This window comes from Schistocerca cancellata, chromosome 6 (assembly GCF_023864275.1).
Source record: "Schistocerca cancellata isolate TAMUIC-IGC-003103 chromosome 6, iqSchCanc2.1, whole genome shotgun sequence".
Taxonomy (NCBI): Eukaryota; Metazoa; Arthropoda; class Insecta; order Orthoptera; family Acrididae; genus Schistocerca; species Schistocerca cancellata.
In genome coordinates this window covers 347764353-347786978 of record NC_064631.1, presented here as the reverse complement: position 1 = coordinate 347786978, position 22626 = coordinate 347764353, and the positions used below count along the sequence as shown (strand labels likewise).

General features: G+C 39.2%; 1 protein-coding gene across 2 annotated transcripts in view; it reads right to left on the bottom strand.

Annotated features, from left to right (window-relative positions):
• Nucleotides 1–22626, bottom strand: part of LOC126190746 (pleckstrin homology domain-containing family F member 2) — a 144659-nt gene that overhangs the window by 3751 nt on the left and 118282 nt on the right. For both annotated transcript variants that reach the window (XM_049931245.1, XM_049931244.1), the window contains exon 8: nucleotides 18859–18959. In XM_049931245.1, coding sequence (XP_049787202.1) covers nucleotides 18859–18959 — 101 coding nt within the window. The remainder of the gene's footprint in view (nucleotides 1–18858; nucleotides 18960–22626) is intronic.

The window sequence follows — 22626 nt, the reverse complement described above, 5'->3', positions numbered from 1 at the left end:
ACCAATTGTTAACTTAATGCCAGTGTGCCCTTGTGGATGCTGCCACAAAGTCACCACTTCCCCAGGTATCTTTGTTCACAACTTCTACCGTTGCACTTATTTATGGAATACAATCTAAGATGGAAACAATCCAACAGGTTTGTAGTATAAATGATGTTATTCCAAAACTACTTCATTTCACTGGAAAAGAAATGTTTAAAAGATTCAGCTGCAATACGTTTCCATTGAGCTTTAAAAATGGATGAAACTGACTGGGACATGCTTTAGGAGCTATATTCACTATGTTTTTTCTCTCCAACTATCCCCATCTTGAGGTCCTAAACCAATTTCATCAAGACCACTTCAATGTTGCAAACAGCAGCAGCTACAGCAAGGAAACAACTGAGCATGTCTCGACTTGAGAGTAATTTAACCTGGTCACTCCTTTCTGAAACCCTTCCTCCTTGACATGAACAGTATTGCATTGTGTGGACGTCACTCCACTCCTTCGATCTGGATTTGGAAGCTCCACGAGTAATCTCCAGAAATGGCCCTTCCCTGTGGATACCACCAATTCTGACTGAGGAGAACACCACACCATGTTACACCTACTGGTTTGTCAGACATCCCTGCATCTTGCACCGAAGAAGATGATGTTCTCACAACTTTGAGAGCAGCTAATATTTGGAGATTTTGGCCAATGGTAGTGTAACTTAATAATTCTCAGTCTCTTTTGTTTTTAATGGTTATCACCATGAGATGGATTTGCTTCCGACTTGAATAAATAATAATAACTTTTTGAAAGTACTTCTCTGAACCAATGATTGCTTATTTTTAGATTTATTGTCTGAGTCAGAAGACAAACTGCTATTAAGCAATAAAGTGTGCATTTCATTTTGAAAACCTTATGTACTGAAAACTAAATTATGAAAGGAATGAGTAACTGGACTAAAACTGTCACTCCTAACTACAGGATTTCTTCATGTATGCAAATATGATGACATGTCTTTTCTTGCAAATTTGAAATTTGCTCGAATTCAGTATCTCAGGAATTAGAAAACAATGCCCTGATGCCAATACTGAAGATTACAAACCACACTATTTCTATTTCTGGTTTGCTAGATTTTTTTATGTTTCTGATTTTGACTATACTAGTGAACTGTGAAAGTGGTGATTGGCCTGTGTGAGTTTCCATGTAACAGGACACAAAATTCTGTGAGTCAAATTACTTTTACACCTCCTGATTTCTGTAGAACACAAAAACACAGTAAAGATAAATGTTTTGTATGCTTGTATTAGAGTGAAGTTTCCCAGCAGCTGTTTCAGCTCACACACAGCAAGCACCACAGTTAAGTCATCAAATGTAATGTACACATTTGAGAATTTTAATTATTTCCCATTATGCATCACGTCAAGTTAAACAAGATATTGTGAATGGAAGCACCAAATGTTTTAATGATGATGATAAAACCATTCAATAAAATTGTCACCATTATTATGGCCACAATACATTCCTTCTTGTGTTGTACAGGAGAAAGTGATGAGGGCAAAGACAGAACAAAAAGGCATTTAGCATTTTTTATGATTTGATTATGTCTTTCAACTGTGTACAATGTGGGATATTGCTAATTACATTTAAAAACATTGTATTAATGGACAAGCATACCAACAGTCAGTCACTTTAGGCCTTTTTTTTTAAGTAGAAGGTAGATTTACACAGTTGCACAACAGCTACAAAGCTTCATTCAACTGAAGTATTGCAAAGTGAGGTGTTAAGATCATGTACTTGGGCCACTTCTTTTACTACTGCTCATTAATAATTTGCTTTCAACTGTAGCACATAACATAAAGATGGTCTGTTTGAGAGTTTATATGCTTAATAGTTACAAATTCGGATCAGGGATGTAGCAATGTAGTAAGTCACTGGAGTGAAGCAACTTCTGGTTCAGAAGTTAATAGTTTAACACTCAACCACAAACAGAGTGAACACATACCATTTCTTACACATACGTCTACTGATGCTGACATTTGAATATCCTGTAATAGCAGTATGATTAACGAAGAAGACTATACCAAATTTCTGGGACAGGAAGTGGATGGAATGCTGACATGGAAGATAGATACTCAAGACCTCCTGCAGAATCTAAATGCAGCTACCTTTATGATTAAAATTTTGTGCATCAATAACATACCTCACACTTTAACTTTTTACTTTGCATTCTTTCATATACTGATATCATGGGCATCTGAACTCACTAATTATATTCATGCCTTCCTCTCCTCCTACAATTTTTACTCACGCCAATACTGTATTAACCAATCTTTGATGCCTCAGGAAGTGTCATCATTTCAGCCTGATCCCACTTTAAGCCAAAGCTGTTTTTCCTCAATTAATTCAATACCATTCATTAATTATCTGATCCACCCACATAATTTTTGGCATTTCTTTGTAACACAATATTTCAAAAAGCTTCTACTGTCCATGTGTCACTTACATGTAAGGCTAAACTCAGACAAATACTTTTAGAATAAACTGCCCACCACTTAAATTCATATTGGATGTTATGTTTCTGCTTTTCCCTCAGCATCACCAAATTTTATTCAAATACACTCCATTTCCTTTGTTTTACTTTTGTTAATGTTCATCGTATAACTTCTATTACACAACACTTTCCATCCTGTTTAACTAATCTTCCAAGTCTTTGGCTACCTCCGACAGAATTACAATGTCATCAGCAAACCTCAATGTTTTTATTTTTTCCTCTTGAACTTTAATTACCTTTCCAAATTTCTTCTCGGTTTCCACAACTGGTTGCTCACTGTACTGGTTGACTTACAGAGGGGACAGACTGCAACCTCACCTCAGTGCCCTGTCTCTTAGAAAACTGATTCAATTTTTGTAAAAGTTGTAGAAAAACTTTTGCTCCTTGTATTTTGTTACTGATAACTTACTTCTCTTGTAGCACGCTTCCCAACCTGTTTAGCTGCAGACTCCTTTTTCAGGCAAAAATCCACGATTGACCCTTTGTCAGTCAAGTGAGTAGTAACTGCTGAAATTCAGTGCGACGCCCATGGGAATTGAAAGCTTTTTAATGTAAGTCCATGAAAACTCAAGAGTCTTCAGTTCCAATATGAACAGGAACATCTTGAAACTAATGACTTTCCCATTATATTCAGATCTTGCTGTTGGATTTACTCCCACTGTTCAACACAATAGGCAGGCCATGTTTCTAACCGAGTATAGAGGAGAATATATTGCAAAGAAAAGCAACATTCGTTGGATATTTTTTTAACTATTGTATCAAAAATATCAATGCAAATAGAATTCAATTAAATACTAAGTAATTTCTAGGGAAAAAAAGAAGAAGAAAAAAAGAAAGAAAGAAAGAAAAAGGAATACCTACAAATGTTAGTGAACCTGGAAATGTTCACTGCTCGTTGACGAAGCAAACCGTTTCCTCCTGTATCTGAGGTGAGTCTGTAGGGATAATAATGGAATCTAAATGTGAAGGTTGAGGGTGCTTCTGCTGACACAGTTTTGAAACTTTGGGTTCAATACTTGACAACTTGTGACTGGTGCCTTGTTCAGCATCTACACAGCTTCAATACTTAGTTTTGTTGGCAGCATAGATCAAGAATCTGGATTTTCACATTTACGTTGTGGCAAATGGAAGTAGAACATGTTTTGCTTTTTCAACAAGGTAATAGAATTTTTTGTTTTGAAAATGGATCCAAAAGTGTAAGTAACTGTCAGTATCAAAAGTAGATTTCAAGGTTGAGCATGTAACAATTTCTATCAACAACTCATATTCATTCAATGTCCAGCTTGTTGGATACAGTAAACAGGTTGACCACCCATTTGTATTTGCACACCTTCTCATCTTGAGCTGTTGGGAAATAATGCTCCAACGATGACATCAAACTTCGGAGATATTCAAGGATTTCATGAAACAAATTGTACCCAAGCTCCAATCTCCTGCCAAAATTGTTGAGAAAAGGAAGACACTTTACCTCCCCCTCCTCGACACACACTGCCCAAAAATTGAGTTTCCCCTTGAACACTCAAACTTTCTCATTGGCAGTAACCATTGTTATACTTTTCCCTTGCAGTGAAACATTCATTTTTCATACTGGAGAAAATACCGGCCAAATAACATTACCAACTTTTGTTATTAATAAGGTCTGCTAATTTCGTATCATGGTCTAAAGCAAAGTCAGGACTTTTAAACGTAATTCATATATCAAGAGAATGTATTCCCAGGTGACAGCCACCTCATTTTGTATGGAGAATCAGAGAACAATGAAGGCTTCCCACATCTTCACAGAGTATTGTGGAAACTCTTGACTTCCACAGCTGTGATTTTATGTACTCAATAATTTGGATGGATTCATCTAAAACTATCTTGAAGAAAGCAGGCATTTGTTTCATGTCTGTGGAGAAAACAGTGACTACAGCTGCAATCTGTCAAGCTCTCTTTTATTTAGTTATCACTCTGACCGTTGGACCAGTCATAGCTTTTGCACCATTTGTGCAGCATCAATGCAATCAGACCATGAAATTTCATCAGTCTTTTAAAATATCATCCAACAAATGGAATATTTAAGCTTCTGTTGTACTGGCACTTAGTGGTGGTTTGCACAATAAGAGGTAATCCTAGAAACATCCCCAGTATTCATACTGGTCAAAAGCCAATAAAATCGCTAATCCCACAATGTCAATTCATCTATTTTGAGAGAAAATGAATTGTACTGGATGCAAGAAACCAGAGATTCTTTCAATCACTTGACATGTCTCCTCACAGCATTGTTTGATGGTGGCATGGAAGATACAAGTTTTACTGCCTTTTTGTCTAGCATACAAAAAGCAATATCACTAACATAGCCTTTTATGAGGGTTTCTGCAATGGTACGAGATTTGCCTGCCTTTGCTATTCGAAAATTTACCAAGAAAGAAGCTTTTAATGAGTTATCATTAACTGTTTTTGCACGAGTTTTCATGTAGTATCAACAAACAGTTAATTCAGTGCATCTCCTCTTGAAATAATCATTCTCTTTAGTCTCATAGTCCAGGTGAGTACCCGCAAAATGACGGAAATATTTAACTGGGCCCATTGTAGCTTTTGTTGTACTTATGCTTTTTAATTATTCCACTTCCACAAGGTATTGCAACTAATAGAGCAACTGCTCAGTTTTCGCATAATAAATTCGGCTGTGGAGCTTCGTGTGACTGTTCTTCATTTGACCATCCTTCCTTCTCACTAATTTCAGCCGGAAGCTTTCTTTACTGTGAAGGCGATGGAGAAACTGCTCGCTTCTTCAGTGATTCTGACTTCAGGCACCAATCAATGCTGGAAGCATTAAACTGGTCAAAAAGGAATGATGAAATAAGTACTGCACTCACGAAGTAAGTTTAACATTGAATGATGCCTTGGACCACATACATGCCAGCGAGTGAACAGATTGGTCGACTGAGCTCGTGCCGCTTCAGAATATTATGCGCAAAAGGTTTCGGCACATTGTGGAGTGTTATAGAAACAGTTAAGCACGGAGGCATATCAGGCAGAATGGATCTCATTTCAAGACATGATTTTAGGAGCTCACAGCCTTGTCGGAGTAGCTGACTAATACATTCAAGATCAGGAAATATGCAGTGACAAGACCCGTACTCGTGTTGTTTTCATCAGCAGTACCAGGATTGGATTGACAGCCCAGGAAATCTGCTTATGAACTAGGTTGGTGGGGTAATTACGTCCAGTAAAGGCTGAGGTGACAATGGTGGCATACCACTGTAGAGAGCCTGCATCTGAACAAAAATGTTAGTCTCAAGTGTCAATTCTATATGGGAGGGAGTGTTTGACATGGAAAGGTTTCCAACTGTCAAAATGTAAGTACTGTTGTTTGTTAGTGGGTTTAATTTGAACATAAGTGTGTAGCTGACCTTCGGTGAGGATGAGACGATTTCAAGGAAACTGGCATGGGATTCAGAATACGACCATGTGAAATATAACTGCGAGAATCTATTTAGATATTGCAAGAAATTTACCAGGTCGGCCTTACGATGAGTCTATGTGGCAAAAATGTCATCAAACCAGGGGACAAAGGCGTATGGATTCCAGGAAAGCCCCCTCCAAGTGACCCACAAAATGGCTGTGATAGGAAGGAGCAATCCTGGTTCCCATGGCTGTGCCTCTGATCTGCAGTAGCCACTGGTAAGTATAAAGTTGATTAAGGTGAGTAAGAAGGATGTCATAGGTTTGGAATCAGATGGGCACTGACAGAGGAGATGTTCAGCAGAACAGGAGATGTTCATGCGGAAAATCCATTTTGATCCAGCAGTATCAAGTCTACAAAATGGCCATTTACATATGGTATGAAAAGTTGTGGCAGAATGTAAATAACTTATGAGCAATGTTAACAACAAATCAAACAGTTTGTGTATTTAGCTGGCACAATTTAAGTGTGTGTGTGTGTGTGTGTGTGTGTGTGTGTGTGTGTGTGTGTGTGTGTGTGTGTGTGTGGGCACGGGCATGTGTACTCTGATTCAAAAAAGGACTTAGTCAAAAGCTAGTTAAGTTTTCAGGTTTGTAACTCAACGGCTCTATTTTATGATGAGTTGTTACCTTAAGCCTAAATATTTACAAATTTTAATTTACAGAAGAACAGTCATGCTTGGTAGTCTAGCAATAAAACACATGTCAGGAAATGGAAAGGTTGCAGGATCAAATCTCAGTTGGACTACGGATTTTGCAGTCTTTGTTTTAACGTAGCCAACTTCTCACACTGTTGAAAGGTTAATTTCAACAGTGTGAGAAGTTGACAAAAATGACACATGGTTCTGATTGCTAGTTAAACTGTGGGTCCTCTTTCCCTAGCTGGATAACTAGGGTAAGTTAGCAACACACAAGACACTGAAAAGTAGCACCAGCTAAAAAACTTGGACAAGCCACTGAGTAACACAAAATTATTATTTCTTTGGTTAAATAGTGCACTATTCAGTCAATACATCACTTCCTGGAATGGAGGTACAGTAAGTATTCATCATTCTCAGCACTAAAGTCCCCATACGAATGGGTCAGCGAAAGATAGTGCTAACCATCAGTTTTTTAAAGATTAATATGATCACACTACATCGTGCTTTGAATGAATCACACGTTGGTAACAGTTTTTCTTATATATACTACTAGAACGAGCTGTCTACTACATAATTTGTTTTGTCTTATTGTTCATACACCAAACGAGGCAATTCAAAATGTCAATGGGAAATATATATTCAAGGCAGAAGAATGTTTGAGTGCTCCCTCATGAAAACTGTTTTTGGAATTTTATAAAGTTGTGAGAAGTATTTGTTTCTTTCCTTGAGTAAAGGCCAACTGAAATTATGTGTGATTTGTTGCAAGCATTCATGAGTCAAACAGTCCTATCATCTTTAGCATAGCCACTCTTTTAATATACTATTTGCTGTACCTATACTGAACCTATATGATTACTCCACTCCACACCTCACACCTTGTTATTACACAGTATTTATGTGATACTCTTGAGACCAGTTAGTACTTACAAAAGCGCAAAGGCTGATACATTTTTATGTATCATGAGGCCCATAAGTATGGCTAGGTGGAATTCATGGCACCTGCCTGCTTTGTGCTAAGATCTGACTAGAAGTTAATACAATTTTAATCAGACAAAACTTTGTCACTTGCAAAAGGTCTCCGATTTTAAAATACCACCATTTCTCTAATAAGAATAGTAAACATTATACTTCCCTGTAACCTGCCAGCAATAACGTGTGTGTGTTGGCAGCCCTCAGTCTAGCACACTGTATTGCACGTATCAATGAATTTTCAATACAATTAAAAATCTGGCCATATGTCCAGTATGAACATAAAATAAAAGGCTTTTCAAAAGTTGAGAAATGCTTAATTCCCCGGGTTACCTTTTACTATTGCCCTTGCAATTAGTGAGTGTGAGAATGTGTGTCAAATTTTGCACATTTGATAATTTCTAATTTCTTCCTGAAGCAGGGTATTTAGCTCCAGAGAGGATGTAGTGTTTAATCTTTGAATATGTTATACAATTTTACTACAGAATGAGGTGAGTAATATTACACTTCTGTTATCTTTTGGATGGATGGATGGATGGATATGATCTGTCCTCATTCCCAAGTCCTCTTTTCCAATTGGACTTTGCAAAATGAGGATTAAGAACAGTGATAATTCACTTGCAAATTATGCATGTGAACTAAAAATGATTCCATCATGTCCTAGGCCACTGTCAGGTTTTAATAATTTTAGTTGGTTTTTAACAATACTTTGTTTTATCTCTGGATCATTATCACAATAGAGAAATACCAACTGAATGACAACAAAATCGCTCAATTCTCCTTTGTGGAGGGACACGTAAAGACAGAATTCAATATCTTTGGGGTCATTGTAGCTTTCTGTTTTCTAATGTATATTTCTTTTCTTGTCTTATGGTTATAATGGAAGGAAACATTCCATGAAGGAAAAATATACCTAAAAACAAAGATGATGTGACTTACCAAATGAAAGTTCTGGCAGATCGACAGACACACAAACGAACACAAACATACACACAAAATTCAAGCTTTCGCAACAAACTGTTGCCTCATCAGGAAAGAGGGAAGGAGAGGGAAAGACGAAAGGATGTGGGTTTTAAGGGAGAGGGTAAGGAGGCATTCCAGTCCTGGGAGCGGAAAGACTTACCTTATGGGGAAAAAAGGACGGGTATACACTCGCACACACACACATATCCATCCACACATATACAGACACAAGCAGACTTAAATATGTCTGCTTGTGTCTGGATATGTGTGTGTGTGCGAGTGTATACCCGTCCTTTTTTCCCCATAAGGTAAGTCTTTCTGCTCCCAGGACTGGAATGACTCCTTACCCTCTCCCTAAAAACCCACATCCTTTCGTCTTTCCCTCTCCTTCCCTCTTTCCTGATGAGGCAACAGTTTGTTGCAAAAGCTTGAATTTTGTGTGTATGTTTGTGTTCGTTTGTGTGTCTGTCGATCTGCCAGAACTTTCATTTCTTGTCTTGATCAACATGTGTCTGGACATTATGTTTTTGGTATTGACAACAAGTGACCAAATTTTCTACGAGTTTTGAGAGAGATCTTGCGACAAAATTTTTTCTGTAATAGTTATGAAAGCTTTGCATGTGCCGTTCTAGAAGTTCATAGGGTTTCAATTAATAACTATCTATTATCAACTTTTTACTTCATTTTGTTCTTATTGTTCCGCAGGAGTTGTCCCTTAAGAAACTTCTTGGTATTGTTTAGTTATCACTGTGTGCATTTGCCATTTTTCATTATTTTGATGGTATCAACACACTGACTGATTTCTAGCTACAGCTTCTCTACACATTCATTGCCTAAGTTAAATGATTCACACTACTATCTTAGAAATGAGATAATCTGCTTATCCATTTTCTCCTTGTTCCTGTAGCCTTCTATACCTCAGAGTTTTCTGTTGTTACAACTGCATCATGGTCACTAACACAGAGCCATTGTAAATATTTTCAAAATGGTTAAGGTTGTCTGTAACCAGCAAATATTACTTCCGACATTCGTAAGTTTCTGGGTTCTTTCTCAGTAACTATTCATTAAAGCTTTAAGAAATTTTTTGGTGGTTTTGTCTTATTTAAAACTTGTGAAGTGTTTATTTTGTTTAGCCTATTACATGGTAGAAGAAATCCAATCTATTAACGCACAACCTGAGAACACGTTTACTACAGAATTAAGATTTTTTTCTGAAGTCTTCGGTTACTTCAGCAAATGAGTAAGGTGAATGACAGAAGAAGCACTATAAAACTTTTAGACAATCATTGACAGTTAAACCTTTCCTAAACAGTTTTGCATGTAGGATCAATTTCTACCTCGGAAGATTTAAGATTTTTGTCTTCTATTATGAGCCTCTATACTCTAATACCAAGAAGCCTGTTTTTCGGTAAGGATTTAGACTTATGCCCAACATTATCTTGAAATGTTCAATGCAGTTTCTGAAGCAAATAGATGACTGTCCCCTTCTCGGCCAACAACAGTACTGAATACCGTACAATGTACTCACTTGAAGGAATTTTTATCTTCAATTTAAGTAAAATTCTTCAGTAAGCTATACAGATAGGGAGGAACAAAGGCAAATGCAACTATTAGTAGCTTTGGAAATTGGGAAAGCACTTTGATTCATGTTTCATTCACAGCTTAAAACAAGCATAATCCATTGTTATATTAATTTTCATTGATTAAATGAACAAAAAGAAGACTGAACAATTATGAGGTAAATATTTAGTAGATGCTGGCTAATTTGTGTACCCTTCATAAACTATTGTTGGTTAATAAAATAGTTTGTACACTCTGCCTCTTCCTAATACACCAGCTCCTAAACGGCTACATGAAACTGTCCTTTTGCTCAACATTTAGTTCTAAACTCCTGAGCAGCATCTCCACAAGCCCATGTTCTAAATCTCTGCTCTTACTGTCATTCAGTTTTGTATCTTTTCAGTACAAATTTTCTCATCATTCTGGACCCAATTTGATTTAACTTGGTGAAATAAAGAATTGAACTCAGAAATGTTCCACAAAATTGCATCTATTTTGTTAGCAATATCAAGCCCAGTCACAAAGGATAACATCCCAAACACCAGGTAACCACCACCAAACCTGTGGTGCCCAAGGTTTTCTGTAGTTGCGAGTAGTAACTCATATTTACCTACATGAGAACCTAGTGGCTGCTTAGCCAAAAGTAGAGGAGAGAAAGACAATGAGAATAATGACAGCGTTGTAGAAACTTAACATTACAAAAAATGTATTTAACATGTGACAGTGATGTGCGGCATTTCAATGGACGAAGTATTCAAAAATCGAGAGTCACTAAATTAGATGAGCAAAGACGCAATTTGGGATAAAAAAGAGAACAGGATGGCAAATGATTTTGTCTGAGACAAGATAGCAGTTAAGTATGACATGGTAACTGTTATGAAGCTAACAGTGATGCAGTAATGAAGTACTTTTCTGTATTTCTCATGATAAATATCCCTTGACAGTGACATAAAGGAAGGTAGCAGGAAGAAGACATCAGGGGAATAATTATTTAAATAAAACTAAAAAGCAGGGAGAATAAGAATTTAAATAAATATAAATTTTTAATATAATACATTTTTAAATTGGGCTAAAGAACATGAAATAATTTCTCCTAGTCCTATACAGATTTCTAACCCCCATGTAAATAGTTCTGCAAATTGGTGCTTGTGAATTTTTAATAGCTGTGACATCCATTATTTGTGATTTATAATCAAAAATGTGGAATGCACACTAGAGAAAAAGAGCTTCACAACTTCAGCAAATAAATAACACACTGATCCACTTCTGGCTCTTCTGCAAGTAGTTATTTGGTTTGGCACTGGCTGACAGAGCTGTTGGACGTCCTGAGGGATATTGTGCCAAATTCTGTCCAGTTGGCACTTCAGATTGTCAAAATTCTGAGCTGTTTGGAGAGCTATATAACCATAATATTCCAAATATTCTAAACTGGAGAGAGATCCAACGACCTTGCTCGCCAAGGTAGGATTTGGCAAGCACAAAGACAAGCAATAGAAACTCTCATCACATGTGGGCAGGCGTTATCTTACTGAAATGTAAGCCCAGGATGGCTTGGCATGAAGGGCAACAAAAGGAGGCGAAGAATACTGTCAACACACCACTGTACTACAAGGGTACTACGGATGGCAACCAAAGGAATCCTGCTATGAAATGAAATGGCAACCCAAACCATCATTCCCAGTTCTCAGGATGTATGGCAGGTGACAGACAGGTTGGTGTCCCATTGCTGTCCAGGCCATCTCCAGACACATCTTCGCTGCCCACTGGTGCTCAATTTGAAACAGGACTCATCACTTAACACAGTTCTACTCCCATCAATGAGATTCCATGCTGAATGTGTACAACACCACTGCAAACAGGCTTTATGGTGAACAGAGGTCAATGGTAGTCAGTGCAAAGGGCACCATGAGCTCAGCCCCCTATTCTGTGAGCAATATGTTAATGGTCTTTATGCTCATTGAAGCAGCAGTTTCATGATGGATTGATGATAATGATGAATCTGGAGATCTGCGGTCCTCTCTGGTGATTGCTTGGTTCTCACTTTTTATCATCTTTCTAGGTCGACCGGTTCCTTCTTGAGGCTGTGTTCACGTATGATTCATCCATTCCTGCTGACACTGTTGAATAGTGGCATCACTCCTATTCAAATGTCAAGCGACTCAAGCTTCTTTGAGCCCAACTTCACACCCACTCTCAAATGCTAATATCTGCGTATACTGTTCACGTGTCTGTCAAGGCATAATTACTGTCCAACTGAGTACACAGAATGAAATTTACATAGATTTATGACCTGGTATCAATGTCTCCCCTGTTTACAATCCTTGCCAGTTGCACGGTGAAATTGCACTGCAGTGCCACGCATTCATCAGCCACCAAGGTTTACAAGTTAGCATTTCCCATCAAAACCTGTATGAATATCAATTTGTGGCCAATTTGTGTAACTCCTTCAAGGTGCATTTCTTCTTCTTCTTTTTCTTCTTCTTTTTTTGCCTTCAGTCTAGTTTACAGAATGACACTGGCTTGTGTCACTTGGGTGAAACGAGCTGCACACAAATGGTTTTGTGTATGTCTAGACAGGTTGCTAACAATGTATGCTTCAGTTTCATCATTTTGTGAGTGACACGACTGTGTGTAAATGAATGTTTCGGCAACTGCAAGAGTTGTGGCAGAGTTACTGCTTGTTTGCATGAAATCACTGCATACGACGAGAGAGAGAGAGAGAGAGAGAGAGAGAGAGAGAGAGAGAGAGAGAAATGTGTTTGGATTCATGATTGGCTAAAGAGAAGACAACAACTCAGCTGCTCAATGCACTTGCTGAAAGGAATTGTACTAGAAGACCTTAGAAGTTATTTTAATCATCCACAGGACAACTAGTGAATGAGAAGCATTGCTGTGGTGTTTTAAGTAAATATTGAATAAAGAATTCATATTTCCAGATTTCTGTAGCCTTTCCTCCTTTCAACTACTTTCCTTAAAAAAGAATCAGCCAACTTGAACCATGGGATTTTATTCTTGTAAACATGGGCTGTTTCACACCCAGATGTTTTGCTTGCCAGTATTTTTCTTAATTTTCTTAACTTTTGGTCCAATTTAAAAACTTTTTTATTAAAAACTCATTTTTATCTAAATAATTATTTTCTGCTTTTTAGTTGTGTGTGTGTGTGTGTGTGTGTGTGTGTGTGTGTGTGTGGGCGCGCACGATGAAAAGGTTTCCAACGTGATTATGCCTGCATGATGGGAATTAACAGACTCTGAATGGGGGGCACATAGGAAATTCCTTTTGGAAATTGTTAGGTATTTCAACATTATGAGATCCACAGTGACCAGACTGCTTAGAGTACCACATTTTAGGAATTACTTCTCACCATGGACAATGCATTGGCCAACAGCCTTCACATTACTGAGAGCAGTGACGTTTGCTTCGAATTTTCTATGCTTACAGACAAACAACATTGTGTGAAATACCAGCAGAAATCAATGTCAAATCTATGACAAATGTATTAATTAGGCCAGTGCAGCAAAATATGGCGTTAGTGGGCTAAAGCAGCAAATAACCAATGCGAGTGTCTTTTGTAACATAATGACATCGCCTGCAGCTCCTCTCCAGGGCTCATGAACATATCGGCAGGATCCTAGATGGCAGGAAAACTATGGCCTGGTCAGAGGAGTCCCGATTTCAGGTGGTACGAGCTGATGGTAGGGTTGACTGTAGCACAAACACCATGAAGCCATGGACCCATGTTGTCATGACACTGTGCAAGTTGATGGTGGCTCCATAATGGTGTTGGCTGTATTTACATGGAATGAACTGGGTCCTTGGTTATGTTTCACTACTTTGAGACCATTTGCAGCCATTCATAGACTTCATGTTCCCAAACAATAATGGAATTTTTGTGGAAGACAATGTAACATATCACTGGCCCACAACTGTTCACGATTCGTCCGAAGAACATTCTGGACAATTCGAGTGAATGATTTGGCCATCGAGATCACCCCAACATGAATCACACCAAACATTTATGGGACACAATCATGAGGTCAGTTCGTGCACAAAAACCTGCATCAGCAACACTTTAGCAATGGACAGCTACACAGGCAGCATGGCTCAGTACTTATGCAGGAGCTTCAAACAACTTGTTGAGTCCATGCCACTTCATTTCAAGTTGCTACACTACACTGGGCAGAAGGTGGTCCAACACAATATTAGGAGTTATTCTATGACTTATCGACTCAATGCAGCTTTCCTTGTTCAGTTATGTCACATATAATGTATACACATCCGCTTCCCCTTTCTCTACCCATCTCCTCTTTCTCCTAACCCCCCCCCCCCCCTTCCTCCTTCCCCCCCGACCAGTCCCCAGCAATGTCTGTTCACTCTCATATTACCTGGAATGCTTTCCGATACTACCCACACAATAAGCTGGTCCTGCAGGGAAAACTGGTGTCAGGCATTTCCACACCACTCCTAGCCCTAGCCCTAGCCCTAGCCCAAGCCCTAGGCCTCTAGCCCTAGCCCTAACAAACAGACCAACAAGAATATGAGTCAGTATTGCACTGTCATTCTGTTCTGAGCTATGTTTAAAATTTCACATCTGTAACTCATCAGGAAGTTAATTTAAAATCAATTGCAAAATTTGTACCAAATGGACAGACAGATAAGAAAGTAGCCTAAAAAATGGATTGAAAATGTACAACATTCTTGGGTGTGTTCCACTGAACACTGTAAATCTGGAGTAGACTGAATCAGAATGTTTTTCACAAGTAGAAAAAAATTTGGCTAATGATGATTATGAACTTAGAAGAAAAATGATATCACATTCGCCATTTTTCCCATTCCATATTCCCTAGAAACCATTTCCTATTTTGGACATAGGGGCAAATTGCATCGACTAATTAAGCCAAGGGGCTAATTCATAGTCTACACTGCCAAACTGCAATCAAAGCTTTTTTGGTCACATTCAGAGACAGAAAGTCCTGAAAAACTAAACAACACATTTTTGTAATAATTAATGTGTGTTTCTTTCCTAATAACCTCATCTGAGGAAAAAACAAGTTAGTCATGTCTTTAAGAGATTGGAATTCAATAAACTGAGCTCGAATTAACTGCTAATCACAAACAGTGGTCAACTAAAGCAGACAGTGAAAGCTTATTTGAATCACAGCTTGCTCTCAATTACAGCATTTTCCTCTCACACAAACACAATATTTTTCTGTGCCAATTTCTCCTCCAAAAAGCCATTTCACACACCTTATTCTATATTGCATTTCTAATACATGAAATATAGAAATAATGGCACACTAGCATTTTGCCTCAAAGACTGAAACTAACTTCTTCAGCTGAACAATGCATTATGTATAATGTAAATATTTGTTTTTATTTTTTAACATAATGGATTGGAAAAATATTCTGTATGCCAACCAACATCCACATGCTAGGTAAAAGTAAAATTTAGCCTTCTTACATCATCCAAATATTTTTCCCTCCAATTCCATTGAGTCTTCATTTACATACTGACACTTCAACTTTCCATCTGCTTAACAAGGTGATAGCTTTTCTGTGGCCACCTTACTTTTCTCTTTGTTGCCATCTGACTGGGTTGTTTTCTTTTTTTCCCCCTACTGCTTTTACAGAAGCTTAAACCAGTTCACTCTAACTTTTAGTATTCCAATAAGACCACAGACAACACTTTCATTTCTTCTTGTTGTACTTTCTCCAAATTTGTTCTTCATCAGGTACTGAACACCGACACATTTTTACACAACTGTACCATTGTCTTTCTGGAGATTTATGTCATTACTGCTTACTCTTCACATCATGGTACTGACATCATCAGATTTCTTTACAGACTCACTGTTTGATAACGTTAACTCCTGTTCATTAAGTTTAAGTAATGCTTACATGTGATTAGTGCATACACCCATAATATGTATATCTGTGTGGTCTAATGAGGCCCAATATCATCTTCATCATGCCGAAGCAGAGCAAAGTTTTTCACTATCTTTCTTGCTATATATGATTTCATTTCTCTAGTAATATTTATTGCTGGCAAGCACTGCACTTCTGCATTTAAAATCTTATTTAGTTTCCATTATTTCCATAAGTCTCATCTTTACAGACTGTCCCAGAATAAGAATTTAGTCTATTAACTTAATTACATAGTTCTGATTTCATTTGTTTAATGCTGACAGCAGCTATCTACTCATGCATCTGCTATTACTCACCATCTCCATGAACACTGTCCTGAACTCAATCCTAAGTTAAACACCAAGTGTCTGCCACAACAGGCAGACACTGTTAGTCATCTTCCAATGGCAATACTGACAAAACTGCTGACGAGCTTCCATGCTCTTAGGCAGACTGTAAAGAGATTTATACAATTCCACAACTGCAGTAAAAGTGAATAGTTGTCTGATAAATCAAGATGGGGGATATTTACTACATGGCAGTAATGTGAGAAAGAAACTAATTTGTATAAGTGACAACGGAGATAGTCACAGTATGTTTACTATCTTAACACACATTTCAACTTTGAAGATGGGCACTGTATCAGTTAATCACCAAAAGGGATTGCAAAATGATTTTGACACTCATTCTACATAGTAAAAAATGTGAGGTCATCCACATCAGTACTAAAAGGAATCCATAATATTTCAGTTACACGGTAAATTACTCACATTTTAAAGTTTCTGTTTCAACCAAGTACCTAGGGATTGCAATTACAAACAATTTAAATTGAAATGATCATGTACAGAATGTTAAGGGGGAGATGAACAACTGTGTCTTATTAGTAGAACACTTAGATGATGCAGAAAATCTACTAAAGAGATTGCTTACGCTTTAGTTGACCATATTCTTCAGGAGTACTGTTCATGGTATGGATCTTTAATGGATAATACTGAAGAGGATGTCGAAAAAAAATCAAAGAAGGGCAACTCATTTTGTGTTCTCACAGAATAGGGGAGAGAAACCCAGAGAATGGTACAGGAGTTGGGGTGGCGATCATTAAAACAAAGACGTTTCTCGTTGTGGCCAGATCTTTTCACAAAAGTTCAATCACCAACTTTCTCCTCTGAATTCAAAAATATTTTGTTGACTGCCAACTACATAGGAATAAATGACCATGATAATAAAATAAGAGAAATGAGAACTTGCATGGAAAGATTTAAGTGTCCCCCCCCCCCCCCCACGTACTATTCAAGAGTGGAACATTAGAGAAATAATCTGAAAGTGGTTCAATGAACCCTCTGCCAAGAACCTACATGTGAATTGCTGAATAGTCATGTAGCTGCAGATGAATGCACTTCTCCAAATAGAACATTTTACAGTTGCAAACAAGTGCACTAACCACAGCATCTAATGTGCCTCCTATCATACTATCTAACTGATGCAACTTGTCTACTTTTATCTTATGTCATGACACACGGAAAAAACAAACATGTATACAATGATCAGTCAGGACATTATGACCACCTACCTAATAACTGGTTTGTCCACCTTTGGCACGGATAAGAGTAGCAACTCACCATGGCATGGAAGTAATGAGACCTTGGTAGGTCCCTGGAGAGAGTTGGCACCACATCTACACACACATCACCTAATTCCCATAAATTCTAGGGAGGTGGGTGAAGAGCTCTGAGGGCATGTTAAATCACATCACAAATCTGTTCAATCAGGTTCAGATATGACGAACTGGAATTCACCACTGTGTTCCTCAAACCACTCCATCACACTCCTAGTCTTGTGACACAGCACATTATCTTGTTGAAAAATGCTGCTGCCGTCAGGAAAGGTGATCGTCATGAAGGGATGTATGCGGTCAGCAACCAGTGCACAATACTCCTTGACTGTCATGGTGCCTTGTACAAGCTCTATGGGACCCATAAAAGCCTCATGTTTGGTCCCCAGAGCTTATCTCTGTGCTTCAGTATAGGTATCAAGGAGTGGTTCCCTTGGAAAACAATCGATTCGGCATGATGAAGATGATATTGGGCCTCATTAGACCACACAACACTCTGCCACTGCGCCAATTTCCAGTGCTGATGGTCAGATGCCCATTTCAGTCATAGTTGCCAATGTCATGGGTGTTAACATTGGCACACGCATTGGCCGTCGACTGTTGAGGCCCATCATAAGGAGTGTTGGGTGCACTGTGTATTCACACACATTTGTACTCTGGCCAGTATTAAAGTCTGATACTAGTTCTGCCACAGTTCGCTCCGCCTATCCTGTTTTACCAGTCTGCTCAGCCTACAATGTCCAAAATCTGTAATGAGGGTGGCTGCCCAACCCCACGACATCTGGTCATGGTTTCATCTTGGTTTCGCCTCATGCTGAAAATACTCCCCACAGCAATTCTTGAACACTTGACAAGTCATTGCAGTTTCTGAAATGTTCATGCGAAGCCTCCGGGCCAGTCAAACTTGGACAGATTATGCACCTTCCCCATTCTACACACGGACAGCATGCTCATTGATACTACAAGCATTGTGTGTGTGTGTGTGTGTGTGTGTGTGTGTGTGTGTGTGTCTGATAAACAGTCATTCCTCGCCAGGTGATGCTCCTATCGCCTGAACGGATTTATATTGGTAGTAGGTCGGTGGTCATAATTTTCTGTGTGATCAGAGTGTACATAAGAGTAAAACAAGTTTCAGTTTCGTTAACAGCAATATTATGTGTAAGGAGAAAAAAATTCAAAATGATACAGAAAGAAAATTTTAAAATTAATTGAGCAAATGTAGCAGACACTTTCATTTACCTCATCATGAGTAGATTCTTGCTGTGAACGATTAGGTTCCTCATCTTCATCTGAGTCTTCTTCTCCTGATGATTCTCCAGATCCATTTCTTTCCTTTAAGTCTGTAATGGAAAGTAAGTCTCTGTTATAGTAATGTGCACACAGAGAAAGAAAAAGAACTATAACTATTTTAATCATCTTACAGTGTTTCCTACTATTTTTAATAGAGTAGAGCAGTCACAAATTTGGGAACAATTCTATTTTGTTAAGGAATTTTCTGTTTCTCTAGAACATTCAATATAGGGGAATTTTTTCAAACTTCAACAATACCACCTCCTCAAAAACAGATCAAATAAGAATGAGACTGTTGCTACAAATCTGAATCTAGTACTATTATTCACAGGATGATGTGACATGGTACAAGGAATAATAACAATATGAAACAGATAGATTGCTACTCACTACATGGAGAAGGCATAGTGGCAGACATATACACTTGAAAGATTACTTTGATATTATCAACTACTGCACCAAATCCTTCATGAAGATGTAGACAGTCTGCACACACACACACACACACACACACACACACACACACACACACACACACAGCCACTATTGTCTCTGGGCACTAAGATCAAACAGCGACTGCAGTGAGTAGCACTTGGCTGGGGTAGGTAGCAGGAAGAGATGCTGTAATGGCGCCTGTGTGAGTGTGCCACGACATTTACAGGACAGGATAAGGTGCCAGGTGCAGTATCAGGTTGCTATGCTCTTTGGGATTGGGGAGGGGGCATGAAAGGAGAGGGAGGAGGAGCAGGAGGAGGGAGAGGAGAGGAGCAGAGAAAGGGAAAGGACTATCCAGATGTGCTGGCAGAATAGAAGGCTTGTGTGAGGAAGGAGTGGGAGCTGGGAAAGGGATAGAGGCAGGCGGGACAGGGACAGGTGAAAGTTGACATCATCATGTGGATTACATGAACAAAGTATATGTCACAGAGAAGCTTTCCACCTGCATGATTCAGAAACGCTGATGTCAGTGCAAAGAATCCATATGGCTCATGCCATAAATCAGTCGAAGTGCCGCTGTGGGAAGCGTGCAGAGGACAGTTGTTTTCTCATTTTGGTTGTGACAAGAGTTACTCATGAGCCTAATGGAGAATGTGATACAATTGCTCCAGTCCTCCTGACTGAGAAGGGTAACTTCTCAGTGGCCAATCAATGGTCACGAAGGGGACGGTAGATGACTGAAGCGGCCAAGCTTGGGAGCTCTGTTTTTGGACACTGTGTGACAGGAAATTTTGGTCAGTGAAGACGTCATTGAGATCTTTGGCATACTTTGAATTGAATTTATTTTCACAAATACGGGGTGGCTAGGCCATATCAAAGGGGCTTCTCAGTGTGGAATGGTGGCAGTTGTCAAGTCTAAGTTTGGAGTTGGTCAGGCATTGGGACAGGTACTGTTCAATGGTGTAATGGCCATGGGCATTGGAGATATTAGTGTAGAGAGAAGTGGCATCAACAATTATAAGCAGGGTGTTAGGTAGTAAAGGAACAGGAACTGTGGAGAGGTGGTCGTGGAAATAATTACTGTCTTCCATATATAGGAGGGTAGATTTGGGTCACAGATTGTTGGTACAAATGGGCACAGATTCTCTGTGTGGACGCACTATCCAGCCAAAATGGGGCATCCTGGGTGGTTGGGTTTACGTATTTTATCAAGCACGTAGCAGGTAGACGTGTGGGGAGTGGAGGTGGTGAGGAGACAGGGAGACTCACGGGAGAGGTTTTGGGATGGGGGGATCCTGCCAGCTTCCTGTAATGCAATCTCTGTGTCTAGCGTTGTAAACGAACATGTCTGGAGCCTCTAAGTCAAAAAATCTTTGTGTTTCAGAACCATTGTGGTGAATCTTTGTCATCAGCTAGGATTAAAAGTTTTTAGATATTGGATTGCAATTCTTTTTGCGGATGTGAGGTGGTTTTTTTACTTTGAGTAATTTGGGGTATGATGGTAAGGCAAGGCCTGAGGCTACAGAATTCTGGAAAGGACTGATATTTCTGTGGGAATGAGGCTTCTGGAGGACAGGTTCTTAACTGAATTGTGGGTCTGTTTAGGCTCTGGGTTCTATAAGCTGACAGGAGGAGATTCTGCCAGTGGAAGATGAAGTAGGTCTGCAAGAAGGGTTCAATAGTTACAATGTGGTGTGAGTGAGCTTTGATGGAGCCTCTTGTAGTGGTACATAGTGGTAGTCCAAAGTGGGAGTATGACGTGAATGGATGATTTTTTTGAGGTGGCATTCTACTATAGTTCCTGGAGGGGAGGGGGGTTTCAATCTGGGAGATGGGCTATAGGAATTCGGGATTGCAGAGCAAGAGGATTTTACAGATGGAGCAGAGTTAGTGTGAGGAGACTATGGGTCTGATTTATGAGGTTCTGCAGGGCTTGTTCAGTGAGCACTATAAACTGACAGAATTTGTACAGATGGAGGTCATTGTGGAAGGATGAGATGCAGCCGTAGATGGGTAATTTGATAGCCAGGCCATTTGGAGGGATTCCTTAAGCTAGCAATAATGCAAAAACAATATGTGGGACAGGGTTATGGCTAGGAATAGGGAAACTTTTCTGTATTGGCACAGCTGGCAGAAGCAGATATCCATAATGGAGGATTAAAAAAGCTCATAAAAATCATGGGAATATCTCGAAAAACTAATAAAAGATGAAATCAGATGTAGTATAAGGAAGAAATTATGGTGAAACTCGACAAAGTATAGTTTAAAATAATTAGTGAAAACGAAATAAGAGCAACATGAAATCACAGTGAAAAAACAAAGAGACAGGAACTGAGTGGGGTGTGTTGTGGGTCAATACGAGTGGAGAGAAGGGGCAGTGGCTGCAAACAGCTTGAGTGAGGTCAGTACATAGCATGCGTGAATAAGGGACGAGGAGGGCTGTTGCATACAAGGTGCAATATCATATTTATGGTGCATGCAGGATCAAGAAAAAATTAGAAAATATATGTGGGTGAAGGAAGGTGGTGGGATAAATTGGGTGGTCAAGCAATAATAAATCGGCAGAAAGAATGTGGGAAACAGGGTGCTGCAGCTACTGTCCATGAGAGTTCATTGCTTTGTGTCATAAGCAGCATGACCCTCTTCCTCAATGTTGACCTCTCCCTCACAGATAGCTAAATCACTACCTCAGTCAACACCTAACCTACTAATCAGCAACTGTACCTCCACATCAACAGCTGCCATCCATTTCACACGAAAGTCCCTTCCACAGAACCTAGCAACCCGTGGCTGTCACATCTGTAGGGATGTGCAATCTCTCTTCAAATATGCCAAGGATTTCACATAGGCCTTCCCGGACCACAGTTTCCTTCTCCATCTTGTCTAGAAACAGAGCTCCTGAGCATTGTATCCCCAGTCATCTACACCCACCACATATCCACTGACTGGCCAGCAAGGAGTGCCCCCTTGTGACTCAATACCATGCAGGACTGGAACAACAGAATCATTCTCTCTGTCAGGATTTCAACCACCCCTCATCATGCTGGAAATGACAAATATGCTCCCCTTATCCTCCCAATCCACCCACAGGGGCATTCCACCACTCACCCAAATATGCTCCCCCTTATCCTCCCAATCCACCCACAGTGGCATTCCACCACTTACCCAACTATACAATATTCTTGTCCTTCCAAATTCCACCCCTGCTCAAAACCCCTTGTCCCATTGCCCTTACCTCTGTAATAGACCTAGACGCAAGACATGCCCCATACATCCTCCTGT